The sequence below is a fragment of the Panulirus ornatus genome, chromosome 21, assembly GCF_036320965.1.
Source record: "Panulirus ornatus isolate Po-2019 chromosome 21, ASM3632096v1, whole genome shotgun sequence".
NCBI classification, from domain to species: domain Eukaryota; kingdom Metazoa; phylum Arthropoda; class Malacostraca; order Decapoda; family Palinuridae; genus Panulirus; species Panulirus ornatus.
Genome location: NC_092244.1, coordinates 5102854 through 5122169, shown reverse-complemented (window position 1 = coordinate 5122169; position 19316 = coordinate 5102854). Strand labels below are relative to the sequence as shown.

The window sequence follows — 19316 nt, the reverse complement described above, 5'->3', positions numbered from 1 at the left end:
ATAATGACTTAGAATTATCATAATGAAAAAGACATGGGACTTTGAATAAACATAAGATTATTTAGTTCAATTTTGTCTTTGACTACCAAAATTGGTTATGGTTGTACTCAGACCTAAAATCAAGATTTATGGATTGTGATTAGGAATTCATTGGAAGACCAAGTGATATAATCATATGATTAAAGAGTTGCACAGCATATTTTACGCATTATGTAATTAGTTTTTCATAAGTTATAGTATTGGTTTCTAATTGGTTTCTAAAGAGTGCTGAATGAAATGCATTTTGGACACTCAATTGTCGCCATTAACTCAACAAAAAATGTCATTTAGGCAGAATACATCGATTTTAGGTACATATGCGTTACATTTCTTATAATTGTATTCTAGGAAATTTCACAATTTCCATCCAAATTCCATAATTATTGGCTTGGCTTGGGAACCCGGGAATATCCTCAGAATGAAGAATGTGTAAGAATCCATCAAAATCCTTCTGACGTTCGCATAATTTTCGCGGCAAAACAACGTAAACCAGCAAGAATAACTGGTGCAGTTAATTGGCAGAATCATGGTTTCTACGGGATCTGATCCTCGAATTCGAGTCAATGCTGCCACACTGCCTCAGTTCAATGGTCAAAATGTGATATTGTTGGGAGAGGTGGATAAGGTAAGTCGTTGCTCTTCCTGGACCATTATTAGTGGATGGTTTGTGTTCAGGTAGTGCAGCTCATGTTGGGGTGTTGCTGCCACAGAACAATTATTGGTCAGTGGAGGATAAGATGCTAATGATTCATTTTTAATGTTCTTTGGAAGTTAGGTGGCCAACGCTTTGGACTCTCGAGGTAGTCGATATATATATCCATTCCATTGTTCTCACCTTTTTCCATTCTGTACTCAGTCTTTCCTGGTACTTCCTCACACAAGTCTCCTTCCCAAGCTCACTTACTTTCACCACCCTCTTCACCCCAACATTCACTCTTCTTTTCTGAAAACCCATACAAATCTTCACCTTAGCCTCCACAAGATAATGATCAGACATCCCTCCAGTTGCACCGCTCCCTCCCCTTTTATATATATATATATATATATATATATATATATATATATATATATATATATTTATATATATATATATATATATATATATATATATATATATATATATATATATATATATATATATATATATTTTCTTTCATACTATTTGCCATTTCCCACGTTAGCAAGGTAGCACTAAGAACAGATGACAGGGCCTTTGAGGGAGTCTCCTCACCTGGCCCCTTTCTCTGTTCCTTCTTTTGGAAAACTAGAATAAAAAAAAAGGGAGGGAGGATTTCCAGCCCCCCGCTCCCTCCCCTTTTAGTCGCCTTCTACGACACGCAGGGAATACGTGGGAAGTATTCTTAATCCCCTATCCCCAAAGATAATATATATATATATATATATATATATATATATATATATATATATATATTTATTTATATTTGCTTTTTCGCTGTCTCCTGCATTAGCGAGGTAGCGCAAGGAACCAGACGAAAGAAATGGCCCAACCCACCCACATGCACATGTATATACATACACGTCCACAAACGCAAATATACATACCTGTACATCTCAACGTATACATATATATATACACACACAGACATATACATATATACACATGTACATAATTCATAGTCTGCCTTTATTCATTCCCATCGCCACCCCGCCACACATGAAATAACAACCCCCTCCCCCCAAATGTGCGCGAGGTAGCGATAGGAAAAGACAACAAAGATCACTCGTTCACACTCAGTCTCTAGCTGTCATGTAATAATGCACCAAAACCACAGCTCCCTTTCCACATCCAGGCCCCACAGCACTTTCCATGGTTTACCCCAGACGCTCTACATTCCCTGGTTCAATCCATTGAAAGCACATCGAACCCGGTATACCACATCGATACAATTCACTCTATTCCTTGCACGCCTTTCATCCTCTTGTATGTTCAGGCCCTGATCACTCAAAATCTTTTTCACTCCATCTTTCCACCTCCAATTTGTTCTCTCACTTCTCGTTCCCTCCACCTCTGACACATATATCCTCTTGGTCAATCTTTCCTCACTCATTCTCTCCATGTGACCAAACCATTTCAGAACACCCTCTTCTGCTCTCTCAACCACACTCTTTATTACCACACACCTCTTTTAGCCTATTATTACTTACTAGATCAAACCACCTCACACCACATATTGTCCTCAAACATCTCATTTCCAGCACATCCACCCTTCTCCGCACATCTCTATCCATAGCCCATGCCTCGCAACCATATAACATTGTTGGAACCACTATTCCTTCAAACATACCCATTTTTGCTTTCCGAGATAATGTTTGTGACTTCCACACATTCTTCAATGCTCCCAGAATTTTCGCCCCCTCCCCCACCCTATGATTCACTTCCGCTTCCATGGTTCCATCCATTGCCAAATCCACTCCCAGATATCTAAAACACTTCACTTACTCCAATTTTTCTCCATTCAAACTTACCTCCCAATTGACTTGTGTACCTCAACCCTATTGTACCTAATAACCTTGCTCTTATTCACATTTACGCTCAGCTTTCTTCACACACTTTACCAAACTCAGTCACCAGTTTCTGCAGTTTCTCACCCGAAACAGCCACCAGCGCTGTATCATCAGCGAACAACAACTGACTCACTTCCTAAGCTCTCTCATCTCAATATATATATATATATATATATATATATATATATATATATATATATATATATATATATATATATTGGAAAGGATCACAATTTTGTGCGTGATCAAGATATTCTTATGAGTCCACGGGGAAAATGAAACACAATAAGTTCCCAAGTGCACTCTCGTATAATAATCACATCATCAGGTGAGAGACAAGAGAGAAATATAACAGTCACTTGATATACATCGAAGAGACGAAGCTAGGATGCCATTTGGTAAACATGCGATTGTCCAAGACAGACAACGAGCGTTCATAAAGTTATCATTTTACAAATTTTATCAACAATAAAGTTATTTGATTTGTATAGACCATCACTAGTATTAAAATTATAATTCTTTGTGTATTTAATAATAGAAGATTCAGTGATATTTCTCATGGTAATAGAGTTAGAGTTAATAACTGAGATGGCATTACTCTAGTCAGTACAATGATCATAGTTTTTAATGTAATTAAACAAGGCATTTGATTCTTGTCCCGTTCTTATACTATATTTATGTTGCTTAAGTCTGACAGAAAGATCCTTACCAGTCTGCCCAACATAAAACTTATCACAATATCTACATGGCACTTTATAGATGCATCCAGAATTTTCTGGTGAATTCCTGATTAATATATTCTTTATAGTATTACTGTTGCTAAAGGCAACATCTACATTAAAGGATTTAAGCAACATATATGTATGGACTTATCAAAACACATAAACTGAGTGTGAACAAATGTGGCCTTTTCTTGTCTTTTCCTAGTGCTACCTCGCGCACATGCACACGGATGGGGATACTATTTCATGTGTGGCGGGGTGGCAGTGGGAATGGTTGAAAGCAGCAAGTATGAATATGACATGTGTATATATGTATATGTGTATATATATGGATGTATACATACACATGTATATATATACATATATACATACACATGTATATACATACATGTGCACACACGCAAATATACATACCTATGCATCTCAACGTATACATATGTATATACACACAGACATATACATATATACACATGTACATAATTCATACTGTCTGCCCTTATTCATTCCCATCGCCACCCCGCCACACATGAAATAACAACACCCTCCCCCCAAATGTGTGCGAGGTAGTGCTAGGAAAAGACAACAAAGGCCACATTTGTTCACACTCAGTCTCTAGCTGTCATGTAATAATGCACTGAAACCATGGCTCCCTTTCCACATCCAGCCCCACACAACTTTCCGTGGTTTACCCCAGACGCTTCACATGCCCTGGTTCAATCCATTAACAGCACGTCGACCCCGGTATACTACATCATTCCAATTCACTCTATTCCTTGCACGCCTTTCACCCTCCTGCATGTTCAGGCCCCGATCACTCAAAATCTTTTTCACTCCATCTTTCCACCTCCAATTTGGTCTCCCACTTCTCATTCCCTCCACCTCTGACACATATCCTCTTGGTCAATCTTTCCTCACTCATTCTCTCCATGTGACCAAACCATTTCAAAACACCCTCTTCTTCTCTCTCAACCACACTCTTTTTATTACTACACATTCTCTCTCTCTCTCTCTCTCTCTCTCTCTCTCTCTCTCTCTCTCTCTCTCTCTCACTGGTTCTCAGTGAATGTAGGTTTGCGGCAGGGGTGTGTGATGTCTCCATGGTTGTTTAATTTGTTTATGGATGGGGTTGTTAGGGAGGTGAATTCAAGAGTTTTGGAAAGAGGGGCAAGTATGAAGTCTGTTGGGGATGAGAGAGCTTGGGAAGTGAGTCAGTTGTTGTTCGCTGATGATACAGCGCTTGTGGCTGATTCATGTGAGAAACTGCAGAAGCTGGTGACTGAGTTTGGTAAAGTGTGTGAAAGAAGAAAGTTAAGAGTAAATGTGAATAAGAGCAAGGTTATTAGGTACAGTAGGGTTGAGGGTCAAGTCAATTGGGAGGTAAGTTTGAATGGAGAAAAACTGGAGGAAGTAAAGTGTTTTAGATATCTGGGAGTGGATCTGGCAGTGGATGGAACCATGGAAGCGGAAGTGGATCATAGGGTGGGGGAGGGGGCAAAAATTCTGTGAGCCTTGAAGAATGTGTGGAAGTCGAGAACATTATCTCGGAAAGCAAAAATGGGTATGTTTGAAGGAATAGTGGTTCCAACAATGTTGTATGGTTGCAAGGCGTGGGCTATGGATAGAGTTGTGCGCAGGAGGATGGATGTGCTGGAAATGAGATGTTTGAGGACAATGTGTGGTGTAAGGTGGTTTGATCGAGTAAGTAACGTAAGGGTAAGAGAGATGTGTGGGAAAAAAAGAGCGTGGTTGAGAGAGCAGAAGAGGGTGTTTTGAAATGGTTTGGGCACATGGAGAGAATGAGTGAGGAAAGATTGACCAAGAGGATATATGTGTCGGAGGTGGAGGGAACGAGGAGAAGTGGGAGACCAAATTGGAGGTGGAAAGATGGAGTGAAAAAGATTTTGTGTGGCCCAACCCACCCCCATACACATGTATATACATACATCCACACACGCAAATATACATACCTACACAGCTTTCCATGGTTCACCCCAGACGCTTCACATGCCCTGATTCAATCCACTGACAGCACGTCAACCCCGGTATACCACATCGATCCAATTCACTCTATTCCTTGCCCTCCTTTTACCCTCCTGCATGTTCAGGCCCCGATCACACAAAATCTTTTTCACTCCATCTTTCCACCTCCAATTTGGTCTCCCACTTCTCCTCGTTCCCTCCACCTCTGACACATATATCCTCTTGGTCAATCTTTCCTCACTCATTCTCTCCATGTGCCCAAACCATTTCAAAACACCCTCTTCTGCTCTCTCAACCACGCTCTTTTTATTTCCACACATCTCTCTTACCCTTACGTTACTTACTCGATCAAACCACCTCACACCACACATTGTCCTCAAACATCTCATTTCCAGCACATCCATCCTCCTGTGCACAACTATCCATAGCCCACGCCTCGCAACCATACAACATTGTTGGAACCACTATTCCTTCAAACATACCCATTTTTGCTTTCCGAGATAATGTTCTCGACTCCCACACATTCTTCAAGGCTCCCAGGATTTTCGCCCCCTCCCCCATCCTATGATCTACTTCCGCTTCCATGGTTCCATCCGCTGCCAGATCCACTCCCAGATATCTAAAACACTTTACTTCCTCCAGTTTTTCTCCATTCAAACTTACCTCCCAATTGACTTGACCCTCAACCCTACTGTACCTAATTACCTTGCTCTTATTCACATTTACTCTTAACTTTCTTCTTTCACACACTTTACCAAACTCAGTCACCAGCTTCTGCAGTTTCTCACATGAATCAGCCACCAGCGCTGTATCATCAGCGAACAACAACTGACTCACTTCGAAAGCTCTCTCATCCCCAACAGACTTCATACTTGCCCCTCTTTCCAAAACTCTTGCATTTCCCTCCCTAACAACCCCATCCATAAACAAATTAAACAACCATGGAGACATCACACACCCCTGCCGCAAACCTACATTCACTGAGAACCAATCACTTTCCTCTCTTCCTACATGTACACATGCCTTACATCCTCGATAAAAACTTTTCACTGCTTCTAACAACTTGCCTCCCACACCATATATATATATATATATATTATCACTGGGGATAGGGGAGAAAGAATACTCCCCACGTATTCCCTGCGTGTCGCAGAATGCGACTAAAAGGGGAGGGTGCGGGGGCTGGAAATCCTCCCTCCCTTTTTTTTTATTCTAGTTTTCCAAAAGAAGGAACAGAGAAAGGGGCCAGGTGAGGAGACTCCCTCAAAGGCCCTGTCATCTGTTCTTAGTGCTACCTTGCTAACGTGGGAAATGGCAAATAGTATGAAAGAAAATATATATATATATATATATATATATATATATATATATATATATATATATATATATATATAAAATATATATATATATATATATATATATATATATATATATATATATATATATATATATATATATATAAAAGGGGAGCGGGTGGCTGGAAATCCTCCCCTCTCGTTTTTTTCAATTTTCCAAAAGAAGGAACAGAGAAGGGGGCCAGGTGAGGATGTTCCCTCAAAGGCCCATTCCTCTGTTCTTAACGCTACCTCGCTGACGTGGGAAATGGCGAATAGTACGAAAGAAAAAGAAAGAAAAGAATATATATATATATATATACATATATATATATATATATATATATATATATATATGGTTGCGAGGCATGGGCTATAGATAGGGTTGTGTGGAGGAGCGTGGGTGTGTTGGAAATGAGATGTTTGAGGACAATATGTGGTGTGAGGTGGTTTGATCGAGTAGGTAATGAAAGGGTAAGAGAGATGTGTGGTAATAAAAAGAGTGTGGTTGAGAAAGCGGAAGAGGGTGTTTTGAAATGGTTTGGTCACATGGAGAGAATGAGTGAGGAAAGATTGACAAAGAGGATATATTTGTCAGAGATGGAGGGAACGAGAAGTGGGAGACCAAATTGGAGGTGGAAGGATGGAGTGAAAAAGATTTTGAGCAATTGGGGCCTGAACATGCAGGAGGGTGAAAGGCATGCAAGGAAAAGAGTGAATTGGAATGAGTGAGGAAAGATTGACAAAGAGGATATATATGTCAGAGGTGGAGGGAACGAGAAGTGGGAGACCAAATTGGAGGTGGAAGGATGGAGTGAAAAAGATTTTGAGCAATTTGGGCCTGAACATGCAGGAGGGTGAAAGGCGTGCAAGGAAAGAGTGAATTGGAACGATGTGGTATACCTGGGTCGACGTGCTGTCAATGGACTGAACCAGGGCATGTGAAGCGTCTGGGGTAAACCATGGAAAGTTTTGTGGGGCCTGGATGTGGAAAGGGAGCTTTGGTTTTGGTGCATTATACATGACAGCTAGAGACTGAGTGTGAACGAATGTGGCCTTTGTTGTCTTTTCCTAGCGCGACTTCGCGGGCGCGCGCGTGTGTGTGTGTGTGTGGGGGGGGGGGGGGGTGTTGTCATTTCATGTGTGGCAGGGTGGCAAAGGGAATGAATAAAGGCAGTAAGTATGAAGTATGTACATGTGTATTATATGTATATATTTGTGTATGTATATATATGTATACGTTGAAATGTATAGGTAAGTATATGTACGTGTTTGAACCTGTATGTATATATATACATGAGTATATGGGTGGGTTGGGCCATTCTTTCGTCTGTTTCCTTGCGCTACCTCACTAATGCGGGAGAGAGCGACAGAGTATAATAAAAATAATGAATAGATAATATATATATCGTAACTAAGTTTCGATGTACAAACTTCATTTCCTACCAACCGCAATTTGAATTCCGTCTTCATTGTAGGTTCAGTTGCCAGACCTGATGTTTTCAGTTATTGGTGTCTGAGCATGTTGGAAGGTGTGATGTATGCATGGGAGAGAGCCAATTGTCAGTGCGCTGAACCAGAGTACATAAAATGGAACCAACGAAAGGTCTGTTGGGCTTGGCTGTGGAGAGAGGGGCTCTGGTTTCAGTGCATAATACATGACAGCTAGAGAGTGGATGTGTGCAAATGAGACAATTCTTCGCCTGTCCTGGCACTATCTCCCTAAGAGGGAAGTGGCAAACAGGTATAAAAATTTATTTATTTTGCTTTGTCGCTGTCTCCCGCGTTAGCGAGGTAGCCCAAGGAAACAGACGAAAGAATGGCCCAACCCACCCACATACACGTCCACACACAGACATATACATATATACACGTACATAATTCATACTGTCTGCCCTTGTTCATTCTCATCGCCACCCCGTCACACATGAAATAACAATCCCCTACCACCCCCCCCCCCTTTATGTGAGCGAGGTAGCGCTAGGAAAAGACTAGCTAAGGCCCCATTCGTTCACACTCAGTCTCTACCTGTCATGTAATAATGCACCGAAACCACAGCTGCCTTTCCACATCCAGGCCCCACAGAACTTTCCATGGTGTACCATGATATAAAAATTGCTGAGATATTTCTAGATTATAGTTTTCTCTTTTGCTAACAAGGGATTTATGCAGCATTTGCTTGGTATGGTGCAGGATTACTGCGTCAATATGATCTTGAGTCTACTAGCATACCAAGATGGGAATGATATTTAACTGTAATTAGTACAGTCATGTAAAACAGAATTAACAAACTGAGAATGATTATGACAGAAAATCTAGGGCTTTAATTTATGACCAGGCACTCTGTAATGGATTGTTAATTTGGGATAGACTGTAAAGTCAGTTGAGGGATGGATCTTGGTGATGTTAATGCTAAACACATTGAAGGGGCGGGGGCCATATTCATTGCACAAATGAAGAGTTCCTTTAATTTTTCGCTGACTAATACTTTTTGATATTGATTCCAGGCATTCTGCACTGCAAACTATATTATGCAGGTATCACTAGTACAATATTATTTAATTGATTTATCTGAAACTGACAGTTGCTTAGTAGTTTCATTGTGGCTTGTGACGTGATATTTTGGTTACTGGACCATGGTGAAATGTCTCATACAGATTTAACTATTTTTGTCATTTACATGTTGCTTTTGTTAATATAAGCAAAAATATAAATGGTTTCTTATAGCATGTCTGATTGTTTACAGATTGATCCATCAGGGATGATGATGTTGGTAAAGGCAAGTGATGGGCAGCCAATCCAGGTTAAGTTGCAGCAGCCTTTACAGGTAATTTTTTTTACATTTTTAGTTGCATAAAATCATGTATGTCAAAGGTGCATTATAAATGACAGCTAGAGACTAAGTGTAAACAATCATGGCCTTTTTGTCTGCATTCCTGTCACTACCTCATTGAAGCAGGGGAGAGCGATGCTGTTTTCTTGTGGGGGCGGGGTAGCAACAAGAATGGATGAAGGCAAGCAAGTATGAATATGTATGTGTGTATATGTGCATATGTGGGTGTTTATGTATGTATATTTGAACGAGTGTATGTGCCATTCTTCTGTTTCTTGGCACTGCCTCACTGACATGGGAGACAGTGATTATGCATGATAAAAAAAAAAGAAATAATGATAATGATATGTTTATTTATTTGCATTGTCGCTGTCTCCCGCGTTAGCGAGGTAGCGCAAGGAAACAGACGAAAGAATGGCCCAACCCACCCACAGACACATGTATATACATACACGTCCACACACGCAAATATACCTATACATTTTAACGTATACATATATATACACACACAGACATATACATATATACACATGTACGTAATTCATACTGTCTGCCTTTATTCATTTTCATCGCCACCCCGCCACACATGAAATAACAACCCCCTCCCCCTCATGTGCGCGAGGTAGCGCTAGGAAGACAACAAAGGCCCCATTCGTTCACACTCAATCTCTAGCTGTCATGTAATAATGCACCGAAACCACCGCTTCCTTTTCACATCCAGGCCCCACACAACTTTCCATGGTTTACCCCAGGCGCTTCACATGCCCTGGTTCAATCCATTGATAGCACGTCGACCCCGGTATGCCACATCGTTCCAATTTACTCTATTCCTTGCACGCCTTTCACCCTCCTGCATGTTCAGGCCCCGATCACTCAAAATCTTTTTCACTCTATCTTTCCACCTCCAATTTGGTCTCCCACTTCTCCTCGTTCCCTCCACACTGACACATATATCCTCTTTGTCAACCTTTCCTCACTCATTCTCTCCACGTGACCAAACCACCACAAAACACCCTCTTCTGCTCTCTCAACCACACTCTTTTTATTACCACACATCTCTCTTACCCTATCATTACTTACTCGATCAAACCACTTCACACCACATATTGTCCTCAAACATCTCATTTCCAGCACATCCACCCTCCTGCGCACAACTCTATCCATAGCCCACGCCTCGCAACCATACAACATTGTTGGAATCACTATTCCTTCAAACATAGCCATTTTTGCTTTCCAAGATAATGTTTGCGACTTCCACACATTCTTCAAGGCTCCCAGAATATTTGCCCCCTCCCCCACCCTATGATTCACTTCCACTTCCATGGTTCCATCCACTGCCAAATCCACTCCCAGATATCTAAAACACTTCACTTCCTCCAATTTTTCTCCATTCAAACTTACCTCCCAACTGACTTACCCTTAATTTGTTTATGGATGGGGTGGATAGTGAGGTAAATGCAAGAGTTTTAGAGAGAGGGATGAGTATGCAGTCTGTTGGGGATGAGGGGGCCTGAGAAGTGAGTCAGTTGTTGTTCACTGATGATACAGCTCTAGTAGTGGCTGATTCAAGGGAGATTTTGCAGAAGTTGGTGACTAAGTATGGAAAAGTGTGTGAAAGAAGAAATTTGAGAATGAATGTGAATAAGAGCAAGGTTATTAGGTTCAGTAGGGTTGAGGTACAAGTAAATTGGGATGTAAGTATTCCTGGTAAATTGTATGGGAGGGTATTGATTGAGAGGGTGAAGGCATGTACAGAGCATCAGATTGGGGAAGAGCAGTGTGGTTTCAGAAGTGGTAGAGGATGTGTGGATCAGGTGTTTGCTTTGAAGAATGTATGTGAGAAATACTTAGAAAAGCAAATGGATTTGTATGTAGCATTTATGGATCTGGAGAAGGCATATGATAGAGTTGATAGAGATGCTCTGTGGAAGGTATTAAGAATATATGGTGTGGGAGGCAAGTTGTTAGAAGCAGTGAAAAGTTTTTATCGAGGATGTAAGGCATGTGTACGTGTAGGAAGAGAGGAAAGTGATTGGTTCTCAGTGAATGTAGGTTTGCGGCAGGGGTGCGTGATGTCTCCATGGTTGTTTAATTTGTTTATGGATGGGGTTGTTAGGGAGGTAAAGGCAAGAGTTTTGGAAAGAGGGGCAAGTATGAAGTCTGTTGGGGATGAGAGAGCTTGGGAAGTGAGTCAGTTGTTGTTCGCTGATGATACAGCGCTGGTGGCTGATTCATGTGAGAAACTGCAGAAGCTGGTGACGGAGTTTGATAAAGTGTGTGGAAGAAGAAAGTTAAGAGTAAATGTGAATAAGAGCAAGGTTATTAGGTACAGTAGGGTTGAGGGTCAAGTAAATTGGGAGGTGAGTTTGAATGGAGAAAAACTGGAGGAAGTGAAGTGTTTTAGATATCTGGGAGTGGATCTGGCAGCGGATGGAACCATGGAAGCAGAAGTGGACCATAGGGTGGGGGAGGGGGCGAAAATTCTGGGAGCCTTGAAGAATGTGTGGAAGTCGAGAACATTATCTCGGAAAGCAAAAATGGGTATGTTTGAAGGAATAGTGGTTCCAACAATGTTGTATGGTTGCGAGGCGTGGGCTATGGATAGAGTTGTGCGCAGGAGGATGGATGTGCTGGAAATGAGATGTCTGAGGACAATGTGTGGTGTGAGGTGGTTTGATCGAGTAAGTAACGTAAGGGTGAGAGAGATGTGTGGAAATAAAAAGAGCGTGGTTGAGAGAGCAGAAGAGGGTGTTTTGAAATGGTTTGGGCACATGGAGAGAATGAGTGAGGAAAGGTTGACCAAAAGGATATATGTGTCGGAGGTGGAGGGAATGAGGAGAAGAGGGAGACCAAATTGGAGGTGGAAAGATGGAGTGAAAAAGATTTTGTGTGATCGGGGCCTGAACTTGCAGGAGGGTGAAAGGAGGGCAAGGAATAGAGTGAATTGGAGCAATGTGGTATACCGGGGTTGACGTGCTGTCAGTGGATTGAATCAAGACATGTGAAGCGTCTGGGGTAAACCATGGAAAGCTGTGTAGGTATGTATATTTGCGTGTGTGGACGTATGTATATACATGTGTATGGGGGGGGGTTGGGCCATTTCTTTCGTCTGTTTCCTTGCGCTACCTCGCAAACGCGGGAGACAGCGACAAAGTATAAAAAAAAAAAAAAAAGTTTGAATGAAGAAAAATTGGAGGAAGTGAGGCGTTTTAGATATCTGGGAGTGGACTTAGCAGCAAAGGGAACCATGGAAGCAGAGGTGAGTCACAGGGTGGGGGAGGGGGTGAAGGTTTTGGGAGCAATGAAGAATGTTTGGAAGGAGGGAAGGTTATCTCAAAGAGCAAAAATGGGTATGTTTGAAGGAATAGTAGTTCCAACATTATTATATGGTAGCGAGGCATGGGCTATGGATAGGATTGTATGGAGGAGGATGAATGTGTTGGAAATTAAATGTTTGAGGACAATATGTGGTGTGAGGTGGTTTGATTTAAGTAATGAAAGGGCAAGAGAGATGTGTGGAAATAAAAAGAGTGTGGTTGAGAGAGAGCAGAACAGGGTGTGTTGAAATGGTTTGGACATATGGAGAGAATGAGTGAGAAAGGTTGACAAAGAGGATATATGTGTCAGAGGTGGAGGGAACAAAGAGAATTGGGAGACCAAATTGGAGGTGGAAGGATGGAGTGAAAAAGATTTTTGTGATCGGAGCCTGAATATACGGGAGGGTGAGAGGCATGCAAGGAATAGAGTGAATAAGAATGACATGGTTAACTGAACCAGGGCATGTGAAATGTGTGGGGTAATCCATGGAAAGGTCTGTGGGGTTTGGATGTGGATAGGGAGCTGTGGTTTCGGTGCATTACACATAAAGGTTTATGAATAAATATGTGTACATGAGTGGATGGAACATTCTTCGTCTGTTTACCTGATTGGCCAATCCTATGTCTGTAAGTTTCATTACATTATTTTTTATTTGATTGGGTTAAGGAAAAAATGTTAGTACCATTTATTGTTATGAACTGAGAGTTGAGCATTTGTCGTCAGGGAAAAATATATTATTAACTGGATCGGTCAGTCCTAACAAGGGCAGCAGGGAACAGCTATGGGTACTAGGGGATGGAAATGGATACCGCTCATGTACTCACCATGGTCACTAGCAAGTTACTTCAGCTTCTGGGTTGCTTAGGTGGTTCCATCTTAGGTTTGCCATTTAAGTCCAGCCAACAGATCCTTACAATGCTCACAAACTTTAACTGTTGGGGAACTACATGTGTAGATTGATGCTAAAAATACCCTGTTACACAAGAGTATGTTGCAATAAAGTTAGCCCCCGTTTAACGTCACCCAAGTAAATGCCATTTTGCAATAGTGCCCTCTATCAGGTAGGGAACAGTTTTGTTCTACCTGGTGAAGTTTGCTTTTAATTTGCTGACATCTTGAGATGTAACATTGATTTGAATCAGGTGCCAATGAAATCCCTTTGCATTGTTGTGTAAGCGTACCATTGGTTGTGCTCTGCTCTGTGCATCCAAGTCTTCTTGCACCACCATTCTGTTATTGTGGGATATACTCTCAGCTACATTTGTGCCTATGGTACTTTCCAAGGAATATAGATACCATTTATGCATGGTTTCTAGTGAGATAAGTGGTTTTGCTTGGTCATCTTGCTTTGAGTTGCATTCTCTAGGAATGCATCCCTGGCATTAACCAGGGCTGACTTGTATATGAAAGCTGTAGGAATCATGCTGATTTTTGAAATACCTTACATTGTGGTAACTACTTGTATCGATTGAATAATGTTTAATTTTTTTCTAGGGAAATGTTGAGGGTATTGTTGAAATCCATGGGATAGGTCAGAGTCGTCAAGTGATGTGCCAGAATTATGTGTCCTTCCCACTAGAGTATTCTGCCAGCTTTGGTAAGTGTTAAGTTTGAAAGCTGGTGTTTTGAATATTTTATTTCAGTTTTGCTTATATATTACCTGGAGTGCACCAGACTACCCCTGTGTATACCTTTTGAGCCCCCTTTCAGAAAGCTTAAGTTAATCTCTTATCATTGGTATTATGGAATGTATGGTGCATACATGGTTATATTAGTCCCAATGAGAAGAGAAGAGAGTGAATGTGACGAAAATGAAATGCCTGAGATCAAAATGTGATGTGTTGGGGATGAAGCAGTGTGGTATGAGAGAGTGTGTGTGTGAGGTGGAGGCATGTGCTGTCAGTGGGCTAAATGAGACATTTGAAGTGAGTAGGGAAAAACTTGGCATTAGTGTGTGAAGCTAGGCTTTGGAGGTTGAGCTTTGATTTTGGTTTATAATAAAAGACAGTTTGAGTGGATGTGAGCAAATGAGGCTGCTGTTATGTCTGCTCATGGCACTACCTCACTAAAGTGGGGAAACAGTAAACAAGTATGAAAAATATGGAATATCAGTTAATGCAAATAGATTTAGATTTGTAATATTTGCATATGCGTAATGAGTTATTGAAAACAAGATGGTATGGAAACAAACGGGTTAGAGCTGAGATGTGCCTCAATGTTTTGACTGTTCTTAGGTCTTCCTCAGGAGATACTGATTCCAGCATTCGGCGGGGCCATATACCGCAGTAAGTGATGGTCACCCGGTCGGACACCTTGGCATGGTGCTTTCTGATTGGATCGCTTGTCCTGCTACCTCCACTCGTTCACAGTGCTCTGCCCAGCGGATGAACCCAGGTCTTGTATTAACTTTGTCTTTGTTAGCAAAGTAAGCCGCTTCTAATGTCTTTCTTATTTGTTTGCTTAGGCCCTTGTGAAGTATTCTCGCCTAGTTCCACTACACAGAATTGCAGCGAAGAATTCTGCCCCATTTACATTGTGTTGAGACTTGCACGATGTAAACAAGGCAGAACTTGTCTGCGAATCCGCATAGTGAAACCAGGTGAGAATACCGCACGAAGGCCTAAGATAAGAAAGACATTGGAAGCGGCTTACATTGCTACCAAAGACAACGTTAACATAAGGTGTGAGTTCATCTGCTGGTCACGTCAGGCAGTGGAGATCGTTGTGAATGAGTGGAGGTAGCAAGACAAGCAATCCAACCAGAGCGTGACACGCCATATGCTGAAATCAGTATCTCCTGAAGAAGACGGTTGAAATGTTGAGGTATGTCTTAGCTCTAACCAGTTTGTTTCCATACCATCTTGTTTTCCACATTTGTCATGATGGATAACAGATAATGAGATATCTTGAGGGTGGGACCCAAGTCTAAACACAAAATCCAATTATGTTTCTCCTACACAGCCTGAGGGTAATTTATGCAATATATTTTAATAATTTTGTGCATGAAACAGTTTGTGTAACAGAACCATCAGAAAGCAAAGGTGTCACAACCTCAGCTTTTTAAAATGTTTCCTCCAGAGCTATCTGCCTCATTAGCAATGGTTTTTCTCTTAGAAGTCTCTCTTTGATTTTTTAACTGACATGATTCCTTGTTTTATTATGAATGCACGCTGCTTTAGTCCTTCAATAGTCCATCACCCATTTTCACCTTGTCGTCTATAGGCACTTTTTCTGCAGTGTTAACAGTCATCTTCAACGTGTCTTATCATGATCACTTAGATTCAGAACCATTTTATCTATTTCACTATCGGTCAGTGAATGAACAACTGGAGACTCATTATCTTGAGGCCTTTTGACATTTTCGACAATATCTTTGTGCCACAGAACAGAGATTAAGCAAAAAACCACAGTGAATAATGCATGTAGGTCTGGCGGTGACGATGGTTTGTAGCAAACTTGCGCCAGTAGAGCATCAGAGCCCAGCATAGGCAAGTGAGGTTAGGTGTGAAATTTTCCACTTGTAATGTTATGTCACAGCTCAAAACCTTTCAGATTTCATATTTTTGTTTTACAGATGCTCAACCTGTAATTGGTATTACAGGAGCACTCTGATAGTAGGACTTATCTCTCTGTATAGGAAAATTCTAATTGCCCCCTTTTTTCCAGTTAACAAACTGTCTTTACTTATCGAACTATTTAATTCCTTTCCATACTTAGGAGGCTTTTCTCCATTCAAGCATGATAACAACCTTATACTCATGAAAGCTCCTAAATTTGATTGGTGGTTACTATACATTGTTTTGTTAGTTTTTGATAACACCAATTTCAAAAAAAATTGCATCACATCTAGTCATTTACTATTAATGTAGTTAATTCCTTTTCACAAGTAAAATTATATGATATTATTCATCATTTTTTTCTGTGTTTGAAATTAAAGGGATTGATTATTTATACAATAGGAACAGATGTAGGAGCAGACACTATAGTCAACATATGAGCAAGAACATTGGGATGATTATGCTTGAATTACCATTATGTATATTAAATTTATAGAATGTTGACAATATTCAGATAGATTTCTTCTTAATTATTCATTAATTACAGATATGCAAGGTTATGACCAAGCTGTACGACTCATCCACTCTGTGCCTGGTAATCCATGGAAGTTTGATTGAACACAGTAGCAGAATTTCCTTTGCTTCTAAGGTTTAAGTAATTTAACTTTTTTCTTGTATTTTTGTATTATATAATCAAAGTTATGTGTTGTGTTATTTTACCTTGAAAAGACCCTATGATGTTGTTTATGGTCATGTAAGAGATGAACCATAAAAATTTGGAGGATGTTGCCATTTGAATTTGACAGTGAAGAAGATGAAAAAGAAAACTAAGAAACAATGATTTAGGAAAAGCTTAAAGTTCACAGGGAAGAATTATGAGTGTGGAGCAATTTCGTATACAAGAGGTGACATGCTGTCAATAGGCTGAACTAAGGCATTTGAAGCAGTCAGGGAAAAATCATGCAAAGGCCTGTTGGGCTTGGCTTGGTTGTGGATAGGAGGCTGTTGTTTTGGCTCATTATACATGACAGCTAGAGAGTGAATGTAAGTGCTTGAGTTCATTCCTATGTGTGTTCCTGGTGCTGCCTTGCCAATGTAGGAAACAGGGAACAAGAAAGAATGAAGTTATATATAGAGAAAGATAGCAACAAGAGGCAATAGAATACTTTTCAGAAAATAACTCAACATCTCGAGCCCATACATACTCAAATTGACTGCCATGAGAACAATCCCAATCCAACTTTTGTGAACATCATCAGTAAGATATCAACTATTTCAGTACCATCTTCCTTTGTTGTGGCTCCGCTGCTTTTACTCTGTTTTTTTAGGGTGTGGGGTACAGTGTCAGTTGCAGTTTGCAGATGACATCCTCTGGTCACACAATCTTTTCTTCAGAGGCTTGGGATAGTTTTTGAGGGACTGTAAATAGAAAAAGTTGAGAGCAAATATGAACAAAATTTAGGTAATGAGGTACAGCAGTGGTATGAGAGAGGATGGGTCTAGTGTAAGTTTGAATGTGTAGGACCTGGAAGAAGTGGAATGTTTTAAGTACAGGGTAATAGACAGGACATGGAATGGAACCACAGGAACTGAAACAAGTTTTAGGGTCCATTGCATTAAGAAGGGTCCGGAAGGAAAGTTCAGCATCTGTTAGGGTAAAGATGAGTATGCTTTAAGAGAATTGATATGTTAACATTAAATTCATCATATAAGGAATTACTGTGATAGAGAGAGGCATAGTAGTAAATAGAATTTGAGAGAACTGGACAAGTGTGATGAAATGGTTTAGGCACAGAGAGGGTAAGGGAAGAAAGCCTGACTACAAAGATCCATATCAGGATGACATGGATTCCTGTTACAGTTCCAAGTTTCAACAATATTGAGTATTTCTTAGATAAGGCATTTTAAGATGAAAGACTTGTAAAACATGGATTGTATGTAAAAATTTCCCTTTTTTGGGATGGGGCATTTTTAAGTCTGTATGGTAGATTTTTTCAAAGTGCTTGTAAGTCTGTTGGAATTTTATGTTGAAGATCATGGCTTGCAGGTACATAGACTCTGAAAAAGACAATGCAAATCCAGTAATGTTTTAAGTAGTGAAACAAAGTTAGGTCATCTGTAAACTTTTGTGAAAAAATAATTGTATGTCTATAGTCATTTTGATTTGCAAAACAGATGGTTGTTGTTAAATGGTTTTCTCCCCTTCTGTTGCCCCAAGAGCAAAGCCACAGATTCATGATAACTTCCTATTTGTTACACAAGCTAGTGATCTTGGTATACCATCTCACCATAGTTGTGCCACTTTACCCAGGCAACTCATGTCTCTTCTACAGGAAGTCTCCCACTCTTGCTCATGCACCAGTGCCATGGGACTCCTGCCATTCTGGTCTCATTTCGTCTTAACTTACCCTCTTGCCTTATACCACCTGCGACAGTCCTTGAGGTACATCATCTCTTTGTTTACTCAGTAAAGGACTTTATTATTACTCATATTTCCTTATAAAAAGAAGCTAGACGACAATTACATTACTTAGAAACTCATTATATGCTCTCAGTTTGATCTAGTATTTTCAAGGAAAACTATGACTCCAACACTTTTATGTTCCACCGGCCATAGAAATAAAATTAAAGTGGAGAAGGCAGACAACTAAAAGCGGATGGGGTCTGTGAGCCTCAGCAGTGCAAGCAGAACTGTGATTATAGTAATTTCCTTTTATGAGCAGAAAAAGGAGGGACTCAAAAGACCAGCATTAGTGAAAGTATTAAGCTGAAAGGTTAATGGTGAGGAGAGAGAATCAGTTTGAACTGATAGATCAGCTGAAAGAGATAAAAGGTATACAAATTGATAAACGGTAAGAACAGGGAAATAGATTTATTGATGAACTGGAGGAACAGGGAAACAACTGATTTACAGTATTACTGGAATGTAAATAAGGCTGGAAGAGAATTTCCTTCCTAACATCGCAAACATCATTTGACTGGGTAACAACAGAGATACAGTCACAGG

The 19316-nt window shown here is 40.4% G+C and overlaps 1 protein-coding gene across 2 annotated transcripts; it reads left to right on the top strand.

Annotated features, from left to right (window-relative positions):
* Positions 1 to 475: 475 nt before the first annotated feature.
* Positions 476 to 17011, top strand: LOC139756294 (replication protein A 14 kDa subunit-like). Of its 2 annotated transcripts, none has more exons than XM_071675559.1 (4): positions 476 to 664; positions 9348 to 9428; positions 14247 to 14349; positions 16857 to 17011. In XM_071675559.1, the coding sequence occupies exons 1-4, from the start codon at positions 566 to 568 to the stop codon at positions 16925 to 16927; spliced, it is 354 nt and encodes a 117-aa protein (XP_071531660.1). In that variant the 5' UTR covers positions 476 to 565; the 3' UTR covers positions 16928 to 17011. The 2 variants fall into 2 exon arrangements, with proteins under 2 accessions (XP_071531660.1, XP_071531661.1); XM_071675560.1 differs by lacking the exon at positions 476 to 664 and adding an exon at positions 8109 to 8207.
* The last annotated feature ends 2305 nt before the right edge of the window (positions 17012 to 19316 follow it).